At 45.4% G+C, this 19,622-nt stretch overlaps 1 protein-coding gene across 3 annotated transcripts in view; it reads left to right on the forward strand.

Moving 5' to 3' along the window:
* adamtsl3 (ADAMTS-like 3) overlaps positions 1 to 19,622 on the forward strand; it is a 210,193-nt gene that overhangs the window by 126,959 nt on the left and 63,612 nt on the right. For all 3 annotated transcript variants that reach the window (XM_086289669.1, XM_086289753.1, XM_086289837.1), the window contains exon 7: positions 11,227 to 11,353. In XM_086289669.1, coding sequence (XP_086145795.1) covers positions 11,227 to 11,353 — 127 coding nt within the window. The remainder of the gene's footprint in view (positions 1 to 11,226; positions 11,354 to 19,622) is intronic.

The following is a 19,622-nucleotide window of genomic DNA, read 5'->3' on the forward strand; positions in this document are numbered from 1 at the left end:
TTCCTCAATGTCAACACCTTTCTGCTTTTTGTTGTACAGGTCTGCTTGACGCTGCTGACTAGCTCCGGTGTTAGTCTGGGCCAATGCGAGTGCTTCTCTGAGGTCATCTCTCATCCTTTTTACATAACTGTCATAGTCTGTTACATCATTGTCCCTTGCAACATTGTGAAACATGACATCCACTGGTAACCTGGGGATACGCCCGTACATTAGGAAGAACGGTGCGTAACCAGTGGACTCATGAGCGGTGCAGTTGTAGACAAAGGTCAATGTCTGCAACATCTGAGGCCACTTGTGCTTCTCCCTCGGAGGTAGGGCTCTGATCATATTTCCCAAGGTCCTGTTAAACCTTTCGGTGTGACCGTTACCCATAGGGTGGTAAGGTGTCGTTCTTGACTTCTGCACCCCGGCCACTTGCAGCAGCTCTTGGATCAACTCACTCTCAAAATTGGCGCCCTGGTCTGAATGGATCCTTTGAGGGAAGCCATAGACACAGAAATATCTGTCCCACAACTGGCGCGCAACTTGTTTTGCCGTCTGATCTGAGCACTGGAAAGCATGGGCCATCTTGGTGAAATGGTCAGTCACTACTAGAACATCCACACTCTTGCCCCTGTGATCCTCTGCGGACCAGAAGTCTATGCAGACAAGCTCAAGAGGACCGGTAGTTTTAATGCTTTCAAGAGGAGCCCTCCCCTCAGGCTCGAGTGTTTTGCTGACAACACAACGTTTACAGCACTTGACATGCTCGCGAATGTCATGCTCCATGTTGATCCAGAAAAATCTCTGCCTGGCTAGGTACAGAGTTCTGCTTTGGCCCTGATGGCCAGCATCATCATGGACACCTGACAGGACTTGACTGATTAATGTGGATGGGGTCACGTACTGATGGCGCTTTTTGCCAGTGAGCAGGTCTTTGCTCACTCTGTACAGGATACCATCCAACACTTTCAACTTTTCCCACTGTTTCATCGTCTTTTGCGCTCTGTGCGACAGGTGAGCTCTTTCTCTACGTGATGGACGCCGACCATGTACGACGAACGGAATGACTTGAGACAGTGTCACATCTGCTCTCTGCTCCTCCTGTAGCTCCTGGAGCGAGAAGGCAGACAAGGTGTTCTGGCCTAGTGAGGGAAACCGATCTAGCTCTTGAGTCAACCAGGAGATTGCTCTCTGTTTTGAGCCTTGGTCCCACTCAGCATGGCCTGCGAAGACTGCGGAAACTTCATCATTAGTCAGGGAACAACACCCTAGGCTCTCTGCAGGGGCCAAACACTCAACACTTTGGTGGTTGGCACTGAGCCTGAATGCATCCTGAACCGAGATTTCTTTGACCTGTTGCGACTCCTCTAACAGGGTTGCATAGGGTTCAGTCATGAGTCTCTGACTAACACGGTTGTGAACGAATGGCTGCCTGCTCAGTGCATCTGCAACGACATTTTTACTGCCAGGAATGTACTTGATGCTGAAGTCATAGGGGGACAGCTTTGACACCCACCTCTGTTCACATGCATCAAGCTTGGGCTTCGTGAGAATATATGTTAGGGGGTTATTGTCTGTCCAGACGGTAAAGCTATGCCCCTTCAACCAGTGGCTGAATTTGTCACAGACAGACCACTTTAGTGCCAGAAACTCAAGGCGATGGGCGGGATAGTTTCTCTGTGCACGGGCGAGGGCCTTGCTGGCAAATGCAACGGGACGTGCTTTACTCTCGCCCTCTTGGACTTGTGACAGCACAGCACCCAAGCCGTCCTGTGAAGCGTCTGTCGACAAGATAAATGGTTTGTTGAAATCAGGGTGAGCAAGCACAACGGAGTCAAGGAGTGCAGCCTTCAAGCGTTCAAACGAGTCAACATGCTCCTTCTTCCAATCACTTGGGCTGAGCCTCCGGAAAGAAGCAGCACCTCGGGCATTTACTTTCTTTCCTTTAGGAGCGGCAGTCAGGGTAAAAAGGGGTCTGGCAATCTTAGAACAGTCCTGTATGAAGTGTTGGTAATACATTACCATACCCAGAAACGACTTTATCTTCTTCTGGGATGGCGTAACCCCGTCCTCCATCATGAGATCAGCCTCTGAGATAGCGGTGATCGCCTTAACCTTGTCAGGATCGGTCAAAACCCCGCCTTCAGTCACAACATGGCCCAGAAATCTCACACTCCTTCGGAGCAGATGACATTTTTTGGGGGCCAGCTTCAGTCCATGGGCACGTAGTCTGCTAAACACAATCTCCAACCTCCTGAGAGCCTCTGCTTCATTGGGTGCATAAACAAGCAGGTCGTCCAGGTAGCACAGCAGGGTTAGGAAATTCTGGTCGCCAAATATGCCCATCATGAGACGCATGAAGCTTGCCGGGCTGTTGCACAGGCCTTGGGGGAGTCTGTTAAACTCGTAGAGCCCCATTGGTGTTGTGAAGGCCGTTAGCTTTTTGTCCTCCTCTGCCATCTCAATATTGTAGAAGCCAGAGGTGAGATCCATGGCACTGAAAATTGCGTTACCTCCCAGGGCTGCCAGACAGTCTGACTGGTGGGGCAAGGGATGGGCATCCTTGACTGTGCGTGCGTTCAACCAGCGGTAGTCCACGCATATTCTGAGATCTCCATTCTTCTTCCACACCAGTACCAGTGGGGACGCCCACTCACTGTTGGATTTGCGGATCAGCTCTCGCTCCTCCATCTCTGTGAGCACCTGTCGCAACTTGTGGTACTGCCCTGGAGGGACGCGCCGATAGGGAAGTCTGAACGGCCTGTCGTCAGACAGATGGATGCGATGGACAAAATCCTTTGCCAGTCCACAGTCCAGCTTACCCTTGGAAAAGACATCCTCATACCTGTGGATCAGTTGCAGTACCTGAGCCTTCCAGTGGTCTGAGACTTCACAAGAGTCGAGGTCTAGGTCCTCCAACCCCATCTTCTGCAAGCTGTCACGCAGGCTAGGGCAGGAGGGAGGGCTACTCTGTGCGTCGCTACACACTGTCTGGCTCTGGACCCTAAGGGTCTCACTTGGGTTTTGGTCAGAAGCCACTTCGAGATCTTCAACAGCTACACAAGCGGAAGCATCTGCTACCTTAGCGTTTCGTCTCAATGTGATAGGCTTATCACGTGTTCATGATTCGAACAGGGACCCACCTATCGCCACTCATAGAAACCACAGTTCTACAGACAATGACACCTTTTTTATGAGTTTGCGATTTTGGTGGTTCAACCAGAATGGCGCTGCCCTCGGAAAGGGGTGATGACGCTGGCAGTCTGCCCCATACAAGGTGCTCTTGCTTGGGGAGTAGAGTCACTGCCTGAGCTAGTTTGACAGTGCCAATGACATCTGGCATTTTGTCACCCCTCCACCGGTTAATGCCAGACAGCATATTCAGAAACTGCACTATTTCAGGCGCTTCTGCTGATTCGGGTTTGCTCAGGACTTGCCAGAAATGGGGGGACAGCCTGAAGTGTCTGAGGAGGTGTTTGATAACATTTGTCCCTAAAATCAACTGATCTTTCTGACCGGGGACCACTAGGGCAGGCACTCTGAACGTACAATCATACACTTCCATTTTCAACTCGCATATACTCTTGGGTTTAACCTGAACTCCACCACAGCCCACTAGCACAATGTCGGTACGAGTGTCGCTTAATTCCAATGCGACCCCAGCGCTCTTTAACTCTCGCTCCGCCTCTTCGCTCAAGGTACACGCCATGGAACCTGTATCAAGAAGGGCCTGCAAAGAGACTTTGTCATTCACCAATGCATTCGTGTAAAATAGGCTGTCTGCCTCATCAAGTCTTACTATATTCTGGGAAAGTACAACAGTACCAGGTGGGGCACACTTCAGGCTTTCTTTGTATACAGTCTGTATGTCATCACTGGGATTGAGGGTTTCACACTCTTCGCTCACACTGTCCCCTCTCAAGTGCAAGCACCCTAGTTTCCCTGGGGATTATTTTGCTGGGTAATGGGTTCAGCTGCTCTGGGGCAGTCTTTCCTCTGATGCCCAACCTCCAGGCAACCTAGACATCTCCTCTCTCTCATGCAGTGAGTGCGCGTGGAATGTGAGCTATTGCCACAAACCTGGCACGAAGGGAACCTGGCTGAGGCTAGAGGCTGTGGTCTAATTACGGGGTGGACAGGCTGGTTGGAGCGCTCTAACACCCTCTCCAGCATACTGAGCACGCGGTCTAGAGCACTTGGGTCTGAAGCGGCAGCTCCAGCAGCCTTACCCGGGCTGTCCTGGGAACATTTTACTGTACCTACTTGGGCATGGTTCAGTTCAAACTCAGGCGACTCGCTTGTGGTTGTCGCAGTGGCCACGAGGAGGGGATGGGGTCTGGCAGAGCCCAGGCTCTTCTTTTTTGCATGACACTCTCTTTGGTGTTCATCAATGGCTTCCTGAACCTCCATTACTGTCCATTTACTGATGGGCTTACATTTGAAAACACAGGCGAGGCTGGGATCAGGACAATTTCTGATAAACATCATGGCTATCTCTGCCTCCATGTTCTCCAGTTTGCCTCCCTGACGCTGTAAATGCTTGTCAGCTGCCTCAGCAGCGATATTAAGCCTCACCCAATAGTCTACTGGGGTCTCTTTTGCAACTGCTTGGGTGGCATAGAAGTCAGCCAGTGGTTGACAGGAGCCAGGACTATCACTAAAATAACGCCTGAGTATGGCATAGATGGTCTCAGGGTTGGTCACTACACCAGAACATGAGTTACTTTTCAAACCCACCTTAACAATGTTTTTAGCTCTGCCGAGGAGGTGGTTTAAGACTTCATCCACCTGCACGGCTCTAGACAACCCTCTCTTCTCTAAGTACACTTCCATCATGTCTATCCACTCATGAACAGAGTACTTATCCGCATCATCACCTCTGTACATAGGTGGGTCTTTGATATCTTGTCGGACCACTAAGTTCACTTTGGAGAGGTCGAGAGTGGTGTCAGGGCTCTTAACTTTGGGGGACTCGGCTGGAGCTGTCTGGTTTGGACCAAGTGGGACTTGACTGGATAGTAGCCGGCTAGCGATTGATTCACCTATCTGGGTTCCCAATTCACCAATGAGCTCACGTAGCTCTTTGTGTGTGCTGTCGTCGCTCAAAGCAGGGGTTGAGGACTGGCGCTCATGAGCTTTATTTCGAATAATGTCATCTGACTCTGCTGGCTCATCACGCGACATTATAGACCTGTCTCTCACTTCATCTGCCCCAGACAGTCTCCAACCTCTCCCAGCGACTGGCGTGAAAAGGTTAAAGGAGTCTTGGCCCCTACCAGCCATGTTGCTTACAGGAGGTTAGCAATAACTACAAAGGGGATCAGAAACAAAAGGAATACAAAAATACCTATCACTCAGAAAAATACAACACAAGTAAACACGGCTCAGTTAGACTCTAACAGGTGTAACTGGGAGAAATGCCTACTAACAGAACACTGGAAATTTTTTGCTGACCCACAGAATAATTTTACTTATATTACAGGTGTCGGAAGTGTTCAGCTCAACCTCAGCGATCGGCAGCGGCTGATCAGATGCATCCGGGTCACGGCACCACTTTTATGTAGCAGATGTGAAATGGTCGACTGCGTTGTGACAACAGACACGGACTGGCTGGAAACAGGGTTTATTCCTATAAAACAGAGTGCAGCAGCAGAATCAGTGTCACACAGCGGCAGCAGGCTTCTCCTCACCCAGTGTGGAGTCCATACAGCTCTGCTTGCATCATATAAAAGAAAATACAACTTATCAAAATAATAATTTTCACAACCGCCACTTCAAAATCAAATATTACAGTGGGGTAAAACAGAGACAATTATGGAATCACTAACAATAACGTATAACATTCAAATTCCCATTAAAATAGGTCAATTGCATAATACATATTCAAACAACTTTTTAACTCTTCCCAACATGGCTGAAGATACTGCTCAGAGCACAGCCTCGGGACATGAGCTCATTATACACATAAAACAAAAACTACACATTTACACATACCTATAAAACAGAGTGCAGCAGCAAAATCAGTGTCACACAGCGGCAGCAGGCTTCTCCTCACCCTGTTTAACACAAGTCAGTTCCACACAAACGGATGATACAACAGATAAAGCGCAGTTCCAAATATCATTTTTCTCACTCAAAGCGATTGAAAACACTTTGAGAGCTTTTAACCCTAGGAGCCAATACTTAACAAAGACAAATACACACGAATTTATATGGATAATTTAGTACAGGGAGAAGAGCTACAGAAAGCGTGCCTCACCAGTGTGGAGTCCGTACAGCTCTGGCTAGGAAACCCCACACCCGCAATGTGGCCGCAGGTGGCGTTACACTGATTAATGTCCCACTTCAACAATAACACACGGAACCTTAGTTCCACAAAAATAAAGTTCACACAATAAAAAAGTATAACCTATGTACAATACAGTTTTGAGAATGTTCACAATTCGTACATTATATCTCAGCTACACGAGCTATAAGATAAGATAAGATAAGATAAGATAAGATAGAACTTTATTAATCCCTCGGGTGGGTTCCTCTGGGAAATTCGACTTCCAAAAAAAGCACAGCAACGACCAAAGTTACAGTTACAGAACTGTTATATATATATATACACACACACACACACACATATATAAATACAGAGACAAATATAAATAAAATATACAAAGGGGATAAATAGAATAAATAGGAATAAAAAATAAAAATACAAGTGAATTGCACATTTCAAGTATTGAGTCTATTGCACTGTTGACTATTTACAAAAAGTATTGCACAAGGTATTGCACAGTGAGGTGAAGAGGCACTACAGCTTAGTTGTTCCCCCCTCCTTTGTCCTCCTGTTTCCCCTCCCTCTCCCCTCCAGAGAGGAGTTAAACAGTCTGATGGCGTGTGGGACAAAGGAGTTTTTAAGTCTGTTAGTTCTTGTCTTGGGGAGAAGCAACCTGTCACTGAACAGACTCTTCTGGTTGTTTATGGCCGTGTGCAGAGGATGCCCAGCATTGTCCATAATGTCCATCAGTTTCTTTAATGTCCTTTTCTCTGCCACTGTCACCAGAGTGTCCAGCTTCATGCCGACCACAGAGCTAGCCCTCCTGATCAGTCTCTCCAGCCTGGATGAGTCCCTCTTTGCTGTGCTGCTCCCCCAGCACACCACAGCATAGAAAAGTACTCCAGCAACCACCGACTGGTAAAACATCCTCAGGAGCTTCCTGCAGATGTTAAAAGACCTCAGCCTCCTGAGGAAGTACAGTCGGCTTTGGGCTTTTTTATACAGGTGCTCTGTGTTGCATGACCAGTCCAGTTTATTGTCCACCCACAGCCCGAGGTACTTGTACTTGTTGACCACCTCCACCTCCTCCCCCTCTATCTGAACTGGCAGTGGAGGGAGTGAACATTTTGTCCTTAAGGCTGATATCACAGCAGTATCAACACCACATCGTCTCAACTCTGCAGGCCAGGGGTGTGTCACAGTGTGATGGTTTGGGGGAGGTTCTGCTGGGAAACCTTGGGTCCTGCATCCATGTGGATGTGACTCGACCTCACCATTAGGGTTTTGATAATCGATTTATTGATTATAATCGATTCTGTCTTGGATAACGTGATATCAATTCATTAAAATCTTGAATCGATTTTTTAATATAAATTTATTTTGCCCGAAATGCCAGGATCTCAATTTCAACAACCACCAAACAGCTAAGACAGTAAATGAGAGCAGGTACACGGCTTCTGCACAAAGACGTAAACACAAAGCACGGAGCCGCCGACGGATCGGGATCAGTGAGATGTCGCCTTTCTCACCCGACGGCACGGACACGGTCGGGGCTGTTTGTTTCCTATTACTTACTTCCGAAAAGAAAACCTAATTTTCTGCAGGTCAACAGGCTTCTGAACAAATTTAAACTTTTTAAAATTATGCAAAATGCAAAATGCTCAGCCGTGTTTCTGATCAAACTTCAGAGGTAATGTTCATAAGTTGATTAATGGTTTTCTTTCGTTTTTGATCTACTGCAGAATATTTTTATAAAATCCAGGCCAGGAAAATCTCCTTCATGTTTTTCTGTGTTTTATCTTCAGCTGCTTTGACACAAAGGCCTCTGCTGTGATGCTCACACCTTTGATAAAGTCTGGAAAGTGTCAGCTTCCTTTTTATAGATACAAAAATATGTAAATGTGCTGATCTGAATTATAATATTTCTGACTGTCTGAGGCAAAATTTCCCAGATTCAAATCGAATTGAATCGAATCGGGACCTTGTGAATCGGAAAAGAATCGATTCTAGAAATCAGTGACGACACCCAGCCCTAGTCACCATCGTTGCAGAACCTGCAACGAGCCTGGTTCTGCTGGAGGTTTCTTCCTGTTAAAAGGGAGTTTTTCCTTCCCACTGTCGCCAAAGTGCTGCTCATAGGGGGTCATATGATTGTTGGGTTTTTCTCTGTATGTATTCTTGTAGGGTCGACCTTACAGTATAAAGCACCTTGAGGCGACTGTTGTTGTGATTTGGGGCTGTATCAATAAAACTACTCAAAATGTTTTTATTGAGTGATTTTGGATACAGTTTATGAAGAAAAAAAGAGGGAAACACAAAAACTTGTTACACTAAATACAAAACAGAACTTCTCATGTTGGAACAAAAAAAAAAAAAGGAAAACAAACAAAAAAATAACAACCCAGGATGGGCGATCGATACTAACAAAGCCTTTCCTTACAAACCACACAGAAGTTAGCTCAGTACCACTGAGCTTCACATTCCCATTAACACAGACACATATCGGACCTGCTGCTGACACGTTGGTGCAGATACCACAGCACGCCTGCAGGGGTCGAGCGGAGGCCACGCTTCGAAGGGTTAGGGGGACCGACGCAGTATTAGGTCAAAGTGTTATGTCTGGTTGGTGTAAAATACTTCTTGAAGTTAATTCATTGGACGCTAAAAGTCTTCTAATTAAGAAATAGCGCTGAATGTGACGATTGAAAGAACTAAATCTGCGATTGTGACATTGCAGAATAGAGAAAGGTGTTTCCAGCCATTAGCAGTCTTGACCAAGTGGTCTTTAAAAGTGGTTTAAGAGTGCTAGATTTACGCAGTGGTTAGTGATACTGGCTCATGGCAGGAAGTTCCTGGGTTTGAATGCTCTTGCCAGTTGCGTCCTTTCTGTGCGGGCATTGCCTGCTCTATGAGAGAGCGTTTGAACCACACATCACTTCTCAGCACATTTATTCCAGAAGCTGTGCCAAGCCCCCTTTATGACTAACAGTGGAGCCAGAAGCAGACCAGGTTAGACCCAGATGATGACAGATGTTCTCTTCATCGATGACGTCCATTTTCATGTCCGTGTAGGATCATTTTGACCACCTGGGCCTTTCTGTGTATTCATTGGTCACTGCTGTCGTAAAAGAAAAGCATTCATAGTTTGCCATGAGTCATTTTCAGTCCTGCATTCTGAACGCTTCATTATTGCTTTTTAAAAATATGCAGCTTGTTTTTGAAATCGGGGACGGTCTTGTTTATGTCCTGTGCATCTGAGGAGGAAACGTTTCCTGCACACTCATCCTGGTCACACTTAATTTGTCTTGTTATTTAAAGCCAGGATACAAGGTCCCAGTGACCCACAAAGAAATACAGAGATGGGACTGATTATACAGAATATGTTTGAATGTTTTCCAAGTTGAATTTTATCCTAGATTATTATAGGCCAGATTTGATTAAATCACCTTCTACCAGGTAGTACAAGCTCATCTTGACAGAGTTTGAAGTCTCAAAATCTGACTGTTCCCTAGCAACCCAGACTTATATTTGGAAATAACTCGATTGTCAGATACGTCCGTATGAACACACACAGTCTTCGGGCAGGGGTCAACATTTTTGGTAACAGAAGCTTTGGCTGGATGTCTGATGATGGTTTAGCTTCTCGTGATCTCATGATTCACCATGATCGTGGAAGTCCTGGACGCCTCTGTGACTACAAGCAGCAACTGTGTATTCCCTGACTGGTTAGCAGGTTGATGGAGCTCGCTGGCTGTTGCTCCACGAAGGGTTCAACGTTCAAGTTTAGAGACGGCAGCTTTGCTTCGTCCTGCATCTTGGAACTACAAACCCCCATCCTGAGGGAAGAAGCTGAGGATGGAACCATGACTTAGAATTGATAAAGCCATCCGTCGTACCTGTTTAGAGCACAGGCCAAACAGGGCTGTGACTCACCTATCGGACGACTGGACCACCTCACTGTCTGCTTCTGTGAGGTTTTCTCTGTGACAGAGGTCTGACTGAACCATACCACCAAACAAAAAGATAAAACAAAGTTAAAATTGTTCAGTCAATGTGGAAATGAACAGGTTTCCAGTGATCCTTTTTGCAGACCGATTTGCAATTCTCATCAAAATTCAGTTTCTCGTTGATTATGGTCCCAAGATATTTACATGATTGCACTTACTCTGTTTTTTGACCTTTAATTAAAGTGACTCCGTGCCTATAATCATTCACAAAGAGGTTTACAATGCTGCACCGAAAACCTCAGAGGGATTGGTTTGGTTGCAAGCAGCTCATTGTGGGCTGGAAAATGCTCATTTGCTAATTTGTCTGCAAACACAAAGCAGTGGTGAAAATGTGCCAGAAACCAGAAAAACCAGAAAGTTTTTGAAGGCTGCAACACTAAAACACAATGTTTAAGGTTTACATTAATGTTCTCGCTTCCTGTTTTAGGAGCTAGCTGTCTGAGGCTAGCTTGTTTGCTTGCTAATCTCGCTTGCTAATCACCTGTGGGTAAGAACTGGGGGGTCCAGATTTTGCCTTGACGAACTGCTTCACTGTTTGCTGTTTCTGATTTTGCCGGCTGTCCATCCATGGACGGGAACAATGACAGGAGCAGATGAGGCCTTGAGGCGCTCGGGTGTGAGCGTAAACATCTTGCAGAGTCTCCACACAGAAGTCAGTCAGCAGGCTGTTAGAGAGACCTGAGGGAGCCGGGGGACGCCTCCGTTTTAATTATGTTGCAGTGCAGTCAGACATTGGCTGAGAAAAAAATGACCAAATGTTCATTTAACGACTTTCAGAAGCGCACAAACAGACTTTGGTTGAGCTTCTGGCTCTAAACTGTCCATCGTTGGAAACTATTGTTTGGCATGTAAATTATAATTAGACTGAACGTCCTCGCTGTTGGTCGGAGACATAATCCAGCCTGACTTTGTCCTGCAGCTGTCTTTGTTTCAGCCTCTTCTCTGTCTTTGTGCTTGTTGCGTGTGCAGGAGGTGGGCTGCGATCGGCAGCTGGCCAGCGGTGCCAGGGAGGATAACTGCGGCGTCTGCGGTGGCGACGGCTCCACGTGCCGCCTGGTGCGAGGACAGGCCCTACCCCACCTGACTCCCGAACAGTGTAGGTATCAGACGGCCCTGAAAAAGAAATTCCACGTCTCCTGTCGTGTTTCATGCTCTGCAAGCTAATCGTCAGCACTTTAATACCAAAATACTCTTTGCACATCTTTCTGAGTGTTATTAAGTCTGTCACCTTCCTGCCTCCTGCAAATGGCTCAGTCTGAGCTTTCATTTTAGAGAATAAACCATCAGCTCAGGCCTAATGTCTCCCTGCTGGTTCCAGAAATGTAGACAAAACGTGGTCTGTATATGTGCCCGGGCTGCCTCCCAGTCAGGCTCGGTGGGAAATGCATTGTGGGTATCACCTGGCTTGACTTGACTGGTCAGTTGAGCCGTCCTGGCTTTGGCCTCCTCTTCGCCTGCAGCCTCTATTTATTCATCAGGGCTGGACTATTAAAATGCCATCTGGCTTCAGCAGCCTACACTCTACCCAGCATGTTTTTATAAAATCAGCTTCAAATCTGAAAGAACAACAACAAAGAAAAACCAACGGCACATAACAGGAAGAGTCCAGCATTAAATGTGCTTCTGGAAATGAGTTTTAATCAATCTCATCTTAAAACAACAGAAGAGCATCGATCGTTGAGTCTGTCAGGAGAGATTAGCTGGAAAATGACTGACGAGCGCATCTGTATTCATTGCCGGCTGTGGATTTCGGGAATATTGCTAAACAAACAAACCAGCTGGCTTACCAATAAATACATAAATACGTAATGTTCACCTCTCAGCAGTTTGCTTTGAGAGAAACGTGACGCTGGAGCAAAGCTGAACAGAGATGTCTGCCAGGTAGTGCTCGCTCCTGACTGAGCAGAGCTGCCAGCAGAACAAATAACAACTTTACAACACTGTAAATGTGAAAACGCACTTCAAATGTTTCCAGGGCTTCTCGGCTTTTTCCCCAGGTTTTAACAGCTTAATGAAGTCGCTGCTGGCAGCAAACACACATGCCAGAGTTATTGGCCCTGGTCGTGTATGTATATCAAATGTTTCAAATGAAGTAGCGCTGGCGTGCCTCGCAGAGTGGAAATGAATATGGCTGGTATTAAAACTCACAGCCAGTGACCGTGTAAATATTTCTGTGGCTTTTAACGTGTGGAATGTATTTAGAGAAGGCCGGGGTGTGTCCGCGCTGCTGAGGTGGAATTTTATACAGACGTAAGAGTTCTGTGGAGTAAATGAGTTTGTTTGAGAAATGCAAAACGTAGAGACGAGAAACCACAAAGACACAAAAATAAGTTGAATAAAACTTCAAACATGTATGTGAATCTAAATGTAATTTCATCTTTAATGACACAAAATAACCAATCACAGCTGCTTATTGTTGGTCAAAGCGAGTGAAGCTGTTGCCACTTCTGATCATTTTAAAACATTTGTTCTTATTTTTGGAACAAAGGAAGAAAAATGTAGCCGCAGGTCTGCTGTCTCTGTTTCTGCACAGCTGCACGAAGCGTCCACGCGGCCTTTCTTCTTTCCCTTATTACAGCCGCGAGGCCTCAAGGTGTGTGTGTGTGTGTGTGTGTGTGTGTGTGTGTGTGTGTGTGTGCGTGCGTGTGTGTGTGTGTGTGTGTGTGTGTGTGTGTGTGTGTGTCAGAAGCTTCGCCCGTACCAAACTCTCTTCTGCCAACTTTAGAGTTAAATCAGTGGAAAAAATAAACAAGAACATAAATGTGGTCGGACGTCCAGTGAAAGTGTTTCATAAGAGGTTTGATGAGTAGCACCTGGTAGAAGGTGCACCTAAAACTTTCTCTCTCGTTAAGCTCGGAGTCCACAGCCAATAGCTTATTTCCTCTAATGGGCACAAAGATGTGGTATTGTTGGAGGACTCAGGTCAGCAGCGTCATGTTGTCTGTGTCCTCGTCTGATCTTCGTCCAAAGATGTGTCCATGTTGTTTCAGTGCTGACCACAGGAAGCCTGTCGTTCAGTGTACGCTGCCGTTACGCTGCCCCGAGTTTATTCACAGTGGAGCACAGAAAACAAACTCTTTAAACTATTTTAAACACATCTCAGTTTCAATTCCATTCAAAAATCATCTTATTTTTATTTTACTTTTATTTTATTTACATCTTTAGAAGTTGGACGGGTCCGTGTCCTCCTCTTTAACCTTTAACCTTTAGCCTGTGATGGTCTGTGAGCTGAGCAGCTGCTGGACGTTGTCCCGTCCTGGTCTGATGGCGGTCTCTAGCTTCTCTGCTTCGTCCTGTTTCATGACGTCTGATGAACTCTGACCTCAGATCAGTTTGCACTTTGCTTCAGTGGATTTTAAAGGAGCTTCGGAGGAGGCGGGGCTGTTTCTGGAACACGGTGCAGCTTTAACCTGCACGTGTGGGCGGCACGCTGAGCCCACGCACTGATGTCACCACAGACTCGCGTCTGTCTAATGCAGCGCACAGATTGCAGGCAGCTTTCGGCTGATTGGTGAACCTCTGCCCAGCTCATCTTCTGAGAAGCTCTTTTCAAACGCTGTCATGTTCCTGACCTGCTGCCAAATAAGCTGATTACAGCGTCGCTCCGGCTGTTGCTGTTTAGTGAAATGTTCTTTTCCAGCCTTTTTGTCACTGTCCAACTTTTTTAGAGACACGTTGCTGCCTCATAATTCAAATGAGCTCATATGTTTCATGAAATAATAAAATGTTTCCATTTAAATACTTGATATGTTTCCCATGTTCTGAAATATGTCTTTGTGATTTATTTATTGCTTTCTGTTTTCATTTCCTGTTTACACATTAGAGGAGGTGTCTCTTATTTCGATCTGCAAACGACATCTTTTCAGTGAGTTTTTCTGTGCAGGGATATTTGTTAAAGGAACAGTGCACCCATGGAGCTTCAGTTAAATATTAAAATAGTTCTCAAGAAGTGATGTGCCATCAAAACCAGCCTCCTGAAGTTGGACTAAACCCAGTGAAACACATTACGACAGTGACAGGTTTGTGGCGTGTGGCCGGGTGGGCGACCCGGCACGAACGCCAAAGCAAAGGCGAGATTTAAACGCACGAGTGCGATCCGAACACCAGCATTAAGCGCTCCACAGACGATCAGCTTTCATCCCGTGTGTAGTTTGGTTCATTCAGAAACTCCGATGTTGTTGAGACACAGCCGCACAGCTGAGTGAGCACAGCTGCACACAATGAATGCAGCGGCAGCGAAAGGCCTTTATCCTTTGTTGGGAGGATAACAAATCCATTTAATATATGCTACGGCCTGTTAGCGAGCACAGCCAGAAAGCTGAGCAGCATTTAAATCCCCACAACAAGACGTTTTACCAGCACTCGAGGCGGCCTGGAAACAAAAGGCAGCAACTGGGAATTTGCTGTCAAGCGGCCCCAATTTCAAACACCAGATTCAGACTGACTGTCAGTTTGAATTTAGTTGGACTATCCTGTTATTTTGGAGGGTTTGTTTTACTTCTCTGCATCTGCATTTTCCACGTGACCTGACATTAGTCGTTTTCCATCAGTAAGAACACATCGGACTGCAAAACACATCGAGGCTTCGATTGCTTAGCAGAGGTCCTTCAAAGACTTGCTCTAAACTTTCCCTGAGTGACTCAGGGTTTTGTGTTTGTTTAAAACATCGACTGTATATAAAAGATTTCGGCTGCAGCCGTGCTTTGGAGCCAGAAGTGGCCATATTTGGATCAGACGAGTGCTAATGTCAGACGCTGTTAGTTAATGTCTGCATCCTTAAATGTATGGGAGCTCCGCCTCCTCGGATGGTCTGTTGGTACAGCGACCTCACAGCTGCCATATTATTGGTCACATGATATCATGAAAAGGCTCCAACAGCACAAACACGGTGCAGAGGTCCAGTTCAGGTGAAGCTAGCAACTTCACCATCCACCTGTCATTCAAAGAGGCCACGCCCCTAATAATGCATGTTGTTAAGAAGGGGAAATTATCTCTGGAGACCAAACAGTTTGTGTTTCAGGCTGTAAACGTGTTTATTTCTGCTCTGTGAGGACTGACTCACTGCTGATGTCTCTGCTGGACGTTAGAGGAACTGCAGGCCTTGGTGTTTCAGCCCCGCTGGTTGCTGCTCTGTTAAAGTGCTTGCAGTGGACATCACTCTACCTGAGTTCTCTGTCAGCATCCAATATAAATGCTCTCTGATATCTACAAATGATTTGGAAGCACTGCAGCCTGATCACATTTTGTATTCTAATCTGTTTCCCAGCGATGCAGAAACTCTCGCTGCTTCCTCTTCCTCCCTTTCTTGTTTAATCTCTGGTTTCTTTAAGCTCGCATCACGCCAAGTTAGATTTCGTTTGGCCTTTTTAGCCTTACCTCCCTGGAGGACTGCAGCAGAACAAACATCTGCACTAAATGTCAGTGGTTCTGTGCAACACATTCTTCATCACTTACATTTAGTTTCTTGGGATTAAGATTCCAGCCAATTTGGCAGTTTCCTTTTTGCACTCCCCAGCCTCACGCAGAGGTCGGTCACCATTCTCTGAGCTCTAATAAGCTAATTGGTGTATCTGTCCATCACTTCTCAAAGACCGGGCAGGGAGATTTAATATTCCGTTTCTGGATCTTGACAAATTTAGATTAGAACTTTAGCTTGAAGGTTTTTCCCTTTGAAACGACTGAAAACAGGCTGCAGGAGTGCTGATCGCAGAGAACAGTCAGCGCGCTTCTTCAAGTCTGTGCTGATTTGAAATGTGAGGACACTGGTGTAATGTGTCACCTTTAAATGTAGTTTTATGTGTAGAAGGTAAAGACAGTCGAGAGGCTCGAGGATCAGATGGTACAGTTTGTAAGGTTGCAGCAATGCCAGAAAAACATAGACTGTACAAAAAGATGGACACCACCACCATGATGTCACTCATAGCTTCAAAAGTCTTTAGTTGGGTATTTTGGCATTGCACTTACTTCCTCCATACATGAAATTACAGAGTTGATAAATGTGTTATTATAAAAATAAGAAAAACGAGTAATTTGGAAATCTGTGAAAAACATGTTTAAAACAAAAAACATTACTTATTCAGTAAGTAACCAACTAAAGTCACATTATATACTCGACTCTGAGTCGCACTGGACTGCAGTATTAATCAAGCATAACATTCAAAAACTCTTTTTAATGTTCAGGAATGAAGTAAATAATTGTAATTTGACATATTTGTACAAAATAATAATTTGATTTTTTTATAAAACAATTAAAAAATTAAAAAATTGATGTAGAACAGCTCTAATTGTGTTTTATAATTATTTTGTTTTAATTAAAGAGGTTATTAATCACTACTTAATTTTGGTAATTTCACTGTATCGGGCTGTAAACATGTTTATTTCTGCTCTAAAGTTTTAACATGGGAGTCTGTAGGGACTGACTCATTGCCAGAGCCTCTAGTGGACATTAGAGGAACTGCAGCTTTTGGTGCTGGTTTTATTTTTCAGCCTCTGAACCATAAACCTGCGACATGAAGGAGGCAGTCGTTACAGTTTTTATTGAAGTGCTGCAGCTGCTAAACCCAGAGTCGGTACAAACATGTGAGCGTGCTCCACTTTTAAAATAATAATATCTGCAAACGTATTGAATTCATTATTAACCTTCATCATGGACGGCATGTTTTATGGATAAAACGAAATAGCCCTGAAATATTTTTAACCAGAGAGGCAGCAAAGGTCGTTAAACTTTGAAAGTGTGGATTTAAACTCGGGGATATCTTCTGTAGCAGGAGTATGTTCATTCAGCATAATTTGGCTGTTTTAGGTTGAATTTAACTGGATACACATTATGTTTTACAGTGACTCTTTATCCTTCGGCACTGCGGATGTTTGCTGAACGTGGCTCTATTACCGTTACGAATCAATACCTATGGTTCTAAACTATATTAGCAAAAGCATGTGCGGATAAGGCACGACAGACGGATGATTAAAATCATAAAGCATCTGTTCTTCATGAAGTCTCATGTTTTTCTTTTTGGATTCAGATTTCACAGACAGGTATACAGTTTATGTGCAGGAGGGTCAAATTTAAAACCATGAACTTGTTATCATGATGAAGTAATTTGCAGCACCGAACGTCAACTGCATTTAGGAAAACTCAAAACACCTCGTTTATACAAGATTTACACACAAACACAGCATTAAATAAAATCACTGGTTTTGGTTTGACGAATGTTGGAAACATCTGACATAAAGTGAATATGAAAATATTAAAAATCTATATTTCATTGGTCCGCAGCTAAAAAATGAAGCTCCCAAACCTGCAGTTCCTGTAACGTCCAGCAGGGGCAGCAGTGAGTCAGTCCCCATAGACTCCCACGTTAAAACTTTACAGCAGAAATAAACGTTTACAGCCTGAGACAAACTGTTTGGTGTCTGTGTGTCATTTCTCCTTCATAACGCCTGTGCGGGGTGTTATGAAGTCTAAGGCTTATTAGGGGCGGGGCCTCCTTGACTGACAGGTGCAGGTGCTGTTGGAGGCTTTTGGAGCATTTTTCATGTGATATATTATCGCTCCATCCAAGAATTCGTCAGCTATCATGTGACCTGTCTTAGAATAAACACTAGGTGTGTTTGTGGTTCCAGGACACCTTTCCTGGGTTTCACATCATAAGCGACTGCACAAGTACGTCTGACTTCAGGTCCCGTGAATACGTGCTCTGTGTCTCTGACACTGGCTCGGCGCCCTTGTTATCCCAGGCCAGTGGGGAACCTGTAAAGCCTTCTCACACAACAATCAAAGTTTCCGGCTGGAAGGACTCTACCTGTCAGACTCATTTGTTTTCCATCCAGTTTGTAAGTTTCCGTCTCCCGTGCTTTGTCTCCTGCCCTCGGCTCTAATGTCCCAGAAGAAGAGAGCCGATAAGGTTAACCAATCACGCACATTTATGCCAACCTTAGTGAGAGCGAGTTTATTTACAGACGCGCGAGTATCACCTTTGTTCCTCCTCATCCATTATTCATGACCCCGCTGTTTATCAGTCATTGCATTTGGAATATGAATTTGCAGCAGTATTCCCTAAAGCCTCAGTTTACAGAGTCGACGGCCTCGTGTGAAATGAGCTGTTTATCTATGTTTCATTTCATAATTTATTTCGAAGGTTGCTTAAAAAACATAAAAACAACCTGGCTTTATGTTTAATCTCTATTTTAGAGTTCAAGGGGAAAAAACTGCAAATGGCTGCAGCTGAATTTATTCCATAGCTTCCATAAATTTAAAGGCAGATGCAGTTTTCCAAGTATAATTATGTTTGGGGTAAAGCCCAGCGGCTCACAGCCACAGCGTGTTAATTGAGCTCGGCTCTCGTTTGTCGCTGGAGGAGAAACTGACGTTTATAAAATATAGAAAATGGAATTAAGTCTGCGTTTGTCTGTGGAGGTGTCGCCTCGTGCCCACGCCTCCTCGCTTACCCGCCGTGGGACAAACTCGTCTACCATGAAACCTCACAAAGTGTTTCACAGCAGCGAATGCTTTCAGTATTTTGTTGTTCCTGCACGCTGCGACCTGCACAGGAGAGGCGTGTGACTGACTAGTTAGCGAGGTGACATTTAACAGCACACACGTGGACGTTATTTAGAGCCGCGGAGGAGATCGCTGCTTCTGTGCAGCTGTAAAGCAGCAGGCAGGACAGCGCTGCGGTGTGGTGGTCTCCTCACGTCAGCCTTCACCACAAACAGGGAGCTGAAGGCGAGTTTCTCCTTCGTCCAGCTAACGCGTGTAATAACTGAGAGCTGCCAATTAATGCTGCTAAACAAGCTCCATTAATGGACTTTCATTTTCACCTTGGGGCGGCTTAACAAGGTAACACCTACACTGATTAACATCCAGGACACAATCTGGCAAGATGTTGAAGAGGTTTAAATGCCCCCTTGTGACCACCACCACCACCCAGCCACCACCTACATATATAATATCTGCTGCCCCAAATCTTTAACTGTGAAGTAGTGATATCTGGATTGTGCTGGCAGCTGCACCAGCAGCTGTTTTGCAGGACGAGGAGCACCTTTGGCTGCTGCTGATGTTAACTTCTTACCAAGCAAATTCATGAGCAGGATAACGAGATGCAGCGTGAGCGTCGACTCAGCAAGATTGGAACACGAGTGAACCTTCAAATCAACAGATTTCCACCTTTTTTAAGGAAGCTCTGTGCTGAAGATTTGGCTCTAATGAAGGTGTTGTGACTTTATTGGACGCTGACAGGCGAGAGACGAGTTAGTGGACTCGAGTCAGGGACATTTACTCCACTCTGTTGGAAGAATAATGAACGTTACACGCTGCTGCCTCTCCAGCCTGATGGGATTCAGATAGCTCCTTCAGATGTTGTCCA

The sequence above is a fragment of the Aulonocara sp. 'chitande type north' Nkhata Bay genome, linkage group LG1 (genome assembly GCF_057382095.1).
Source record: "Aulonocara sp. 'chitande type north' Nkhata Bay isolate Kocher_YH1m ecotype deep benthic linkage group LG1, A_spYH_male_GT1.1, whole genome shotgun sequence".
Classification (NCBI taxonomy): domain Eukaryota; kingdom Metazoa; phylum Chordata; class Actinopteri; order Cichliformes; family Cichlidae; genus Aulonocara; species Aulonocara sp. 'chitande type north' Nkhata Bay.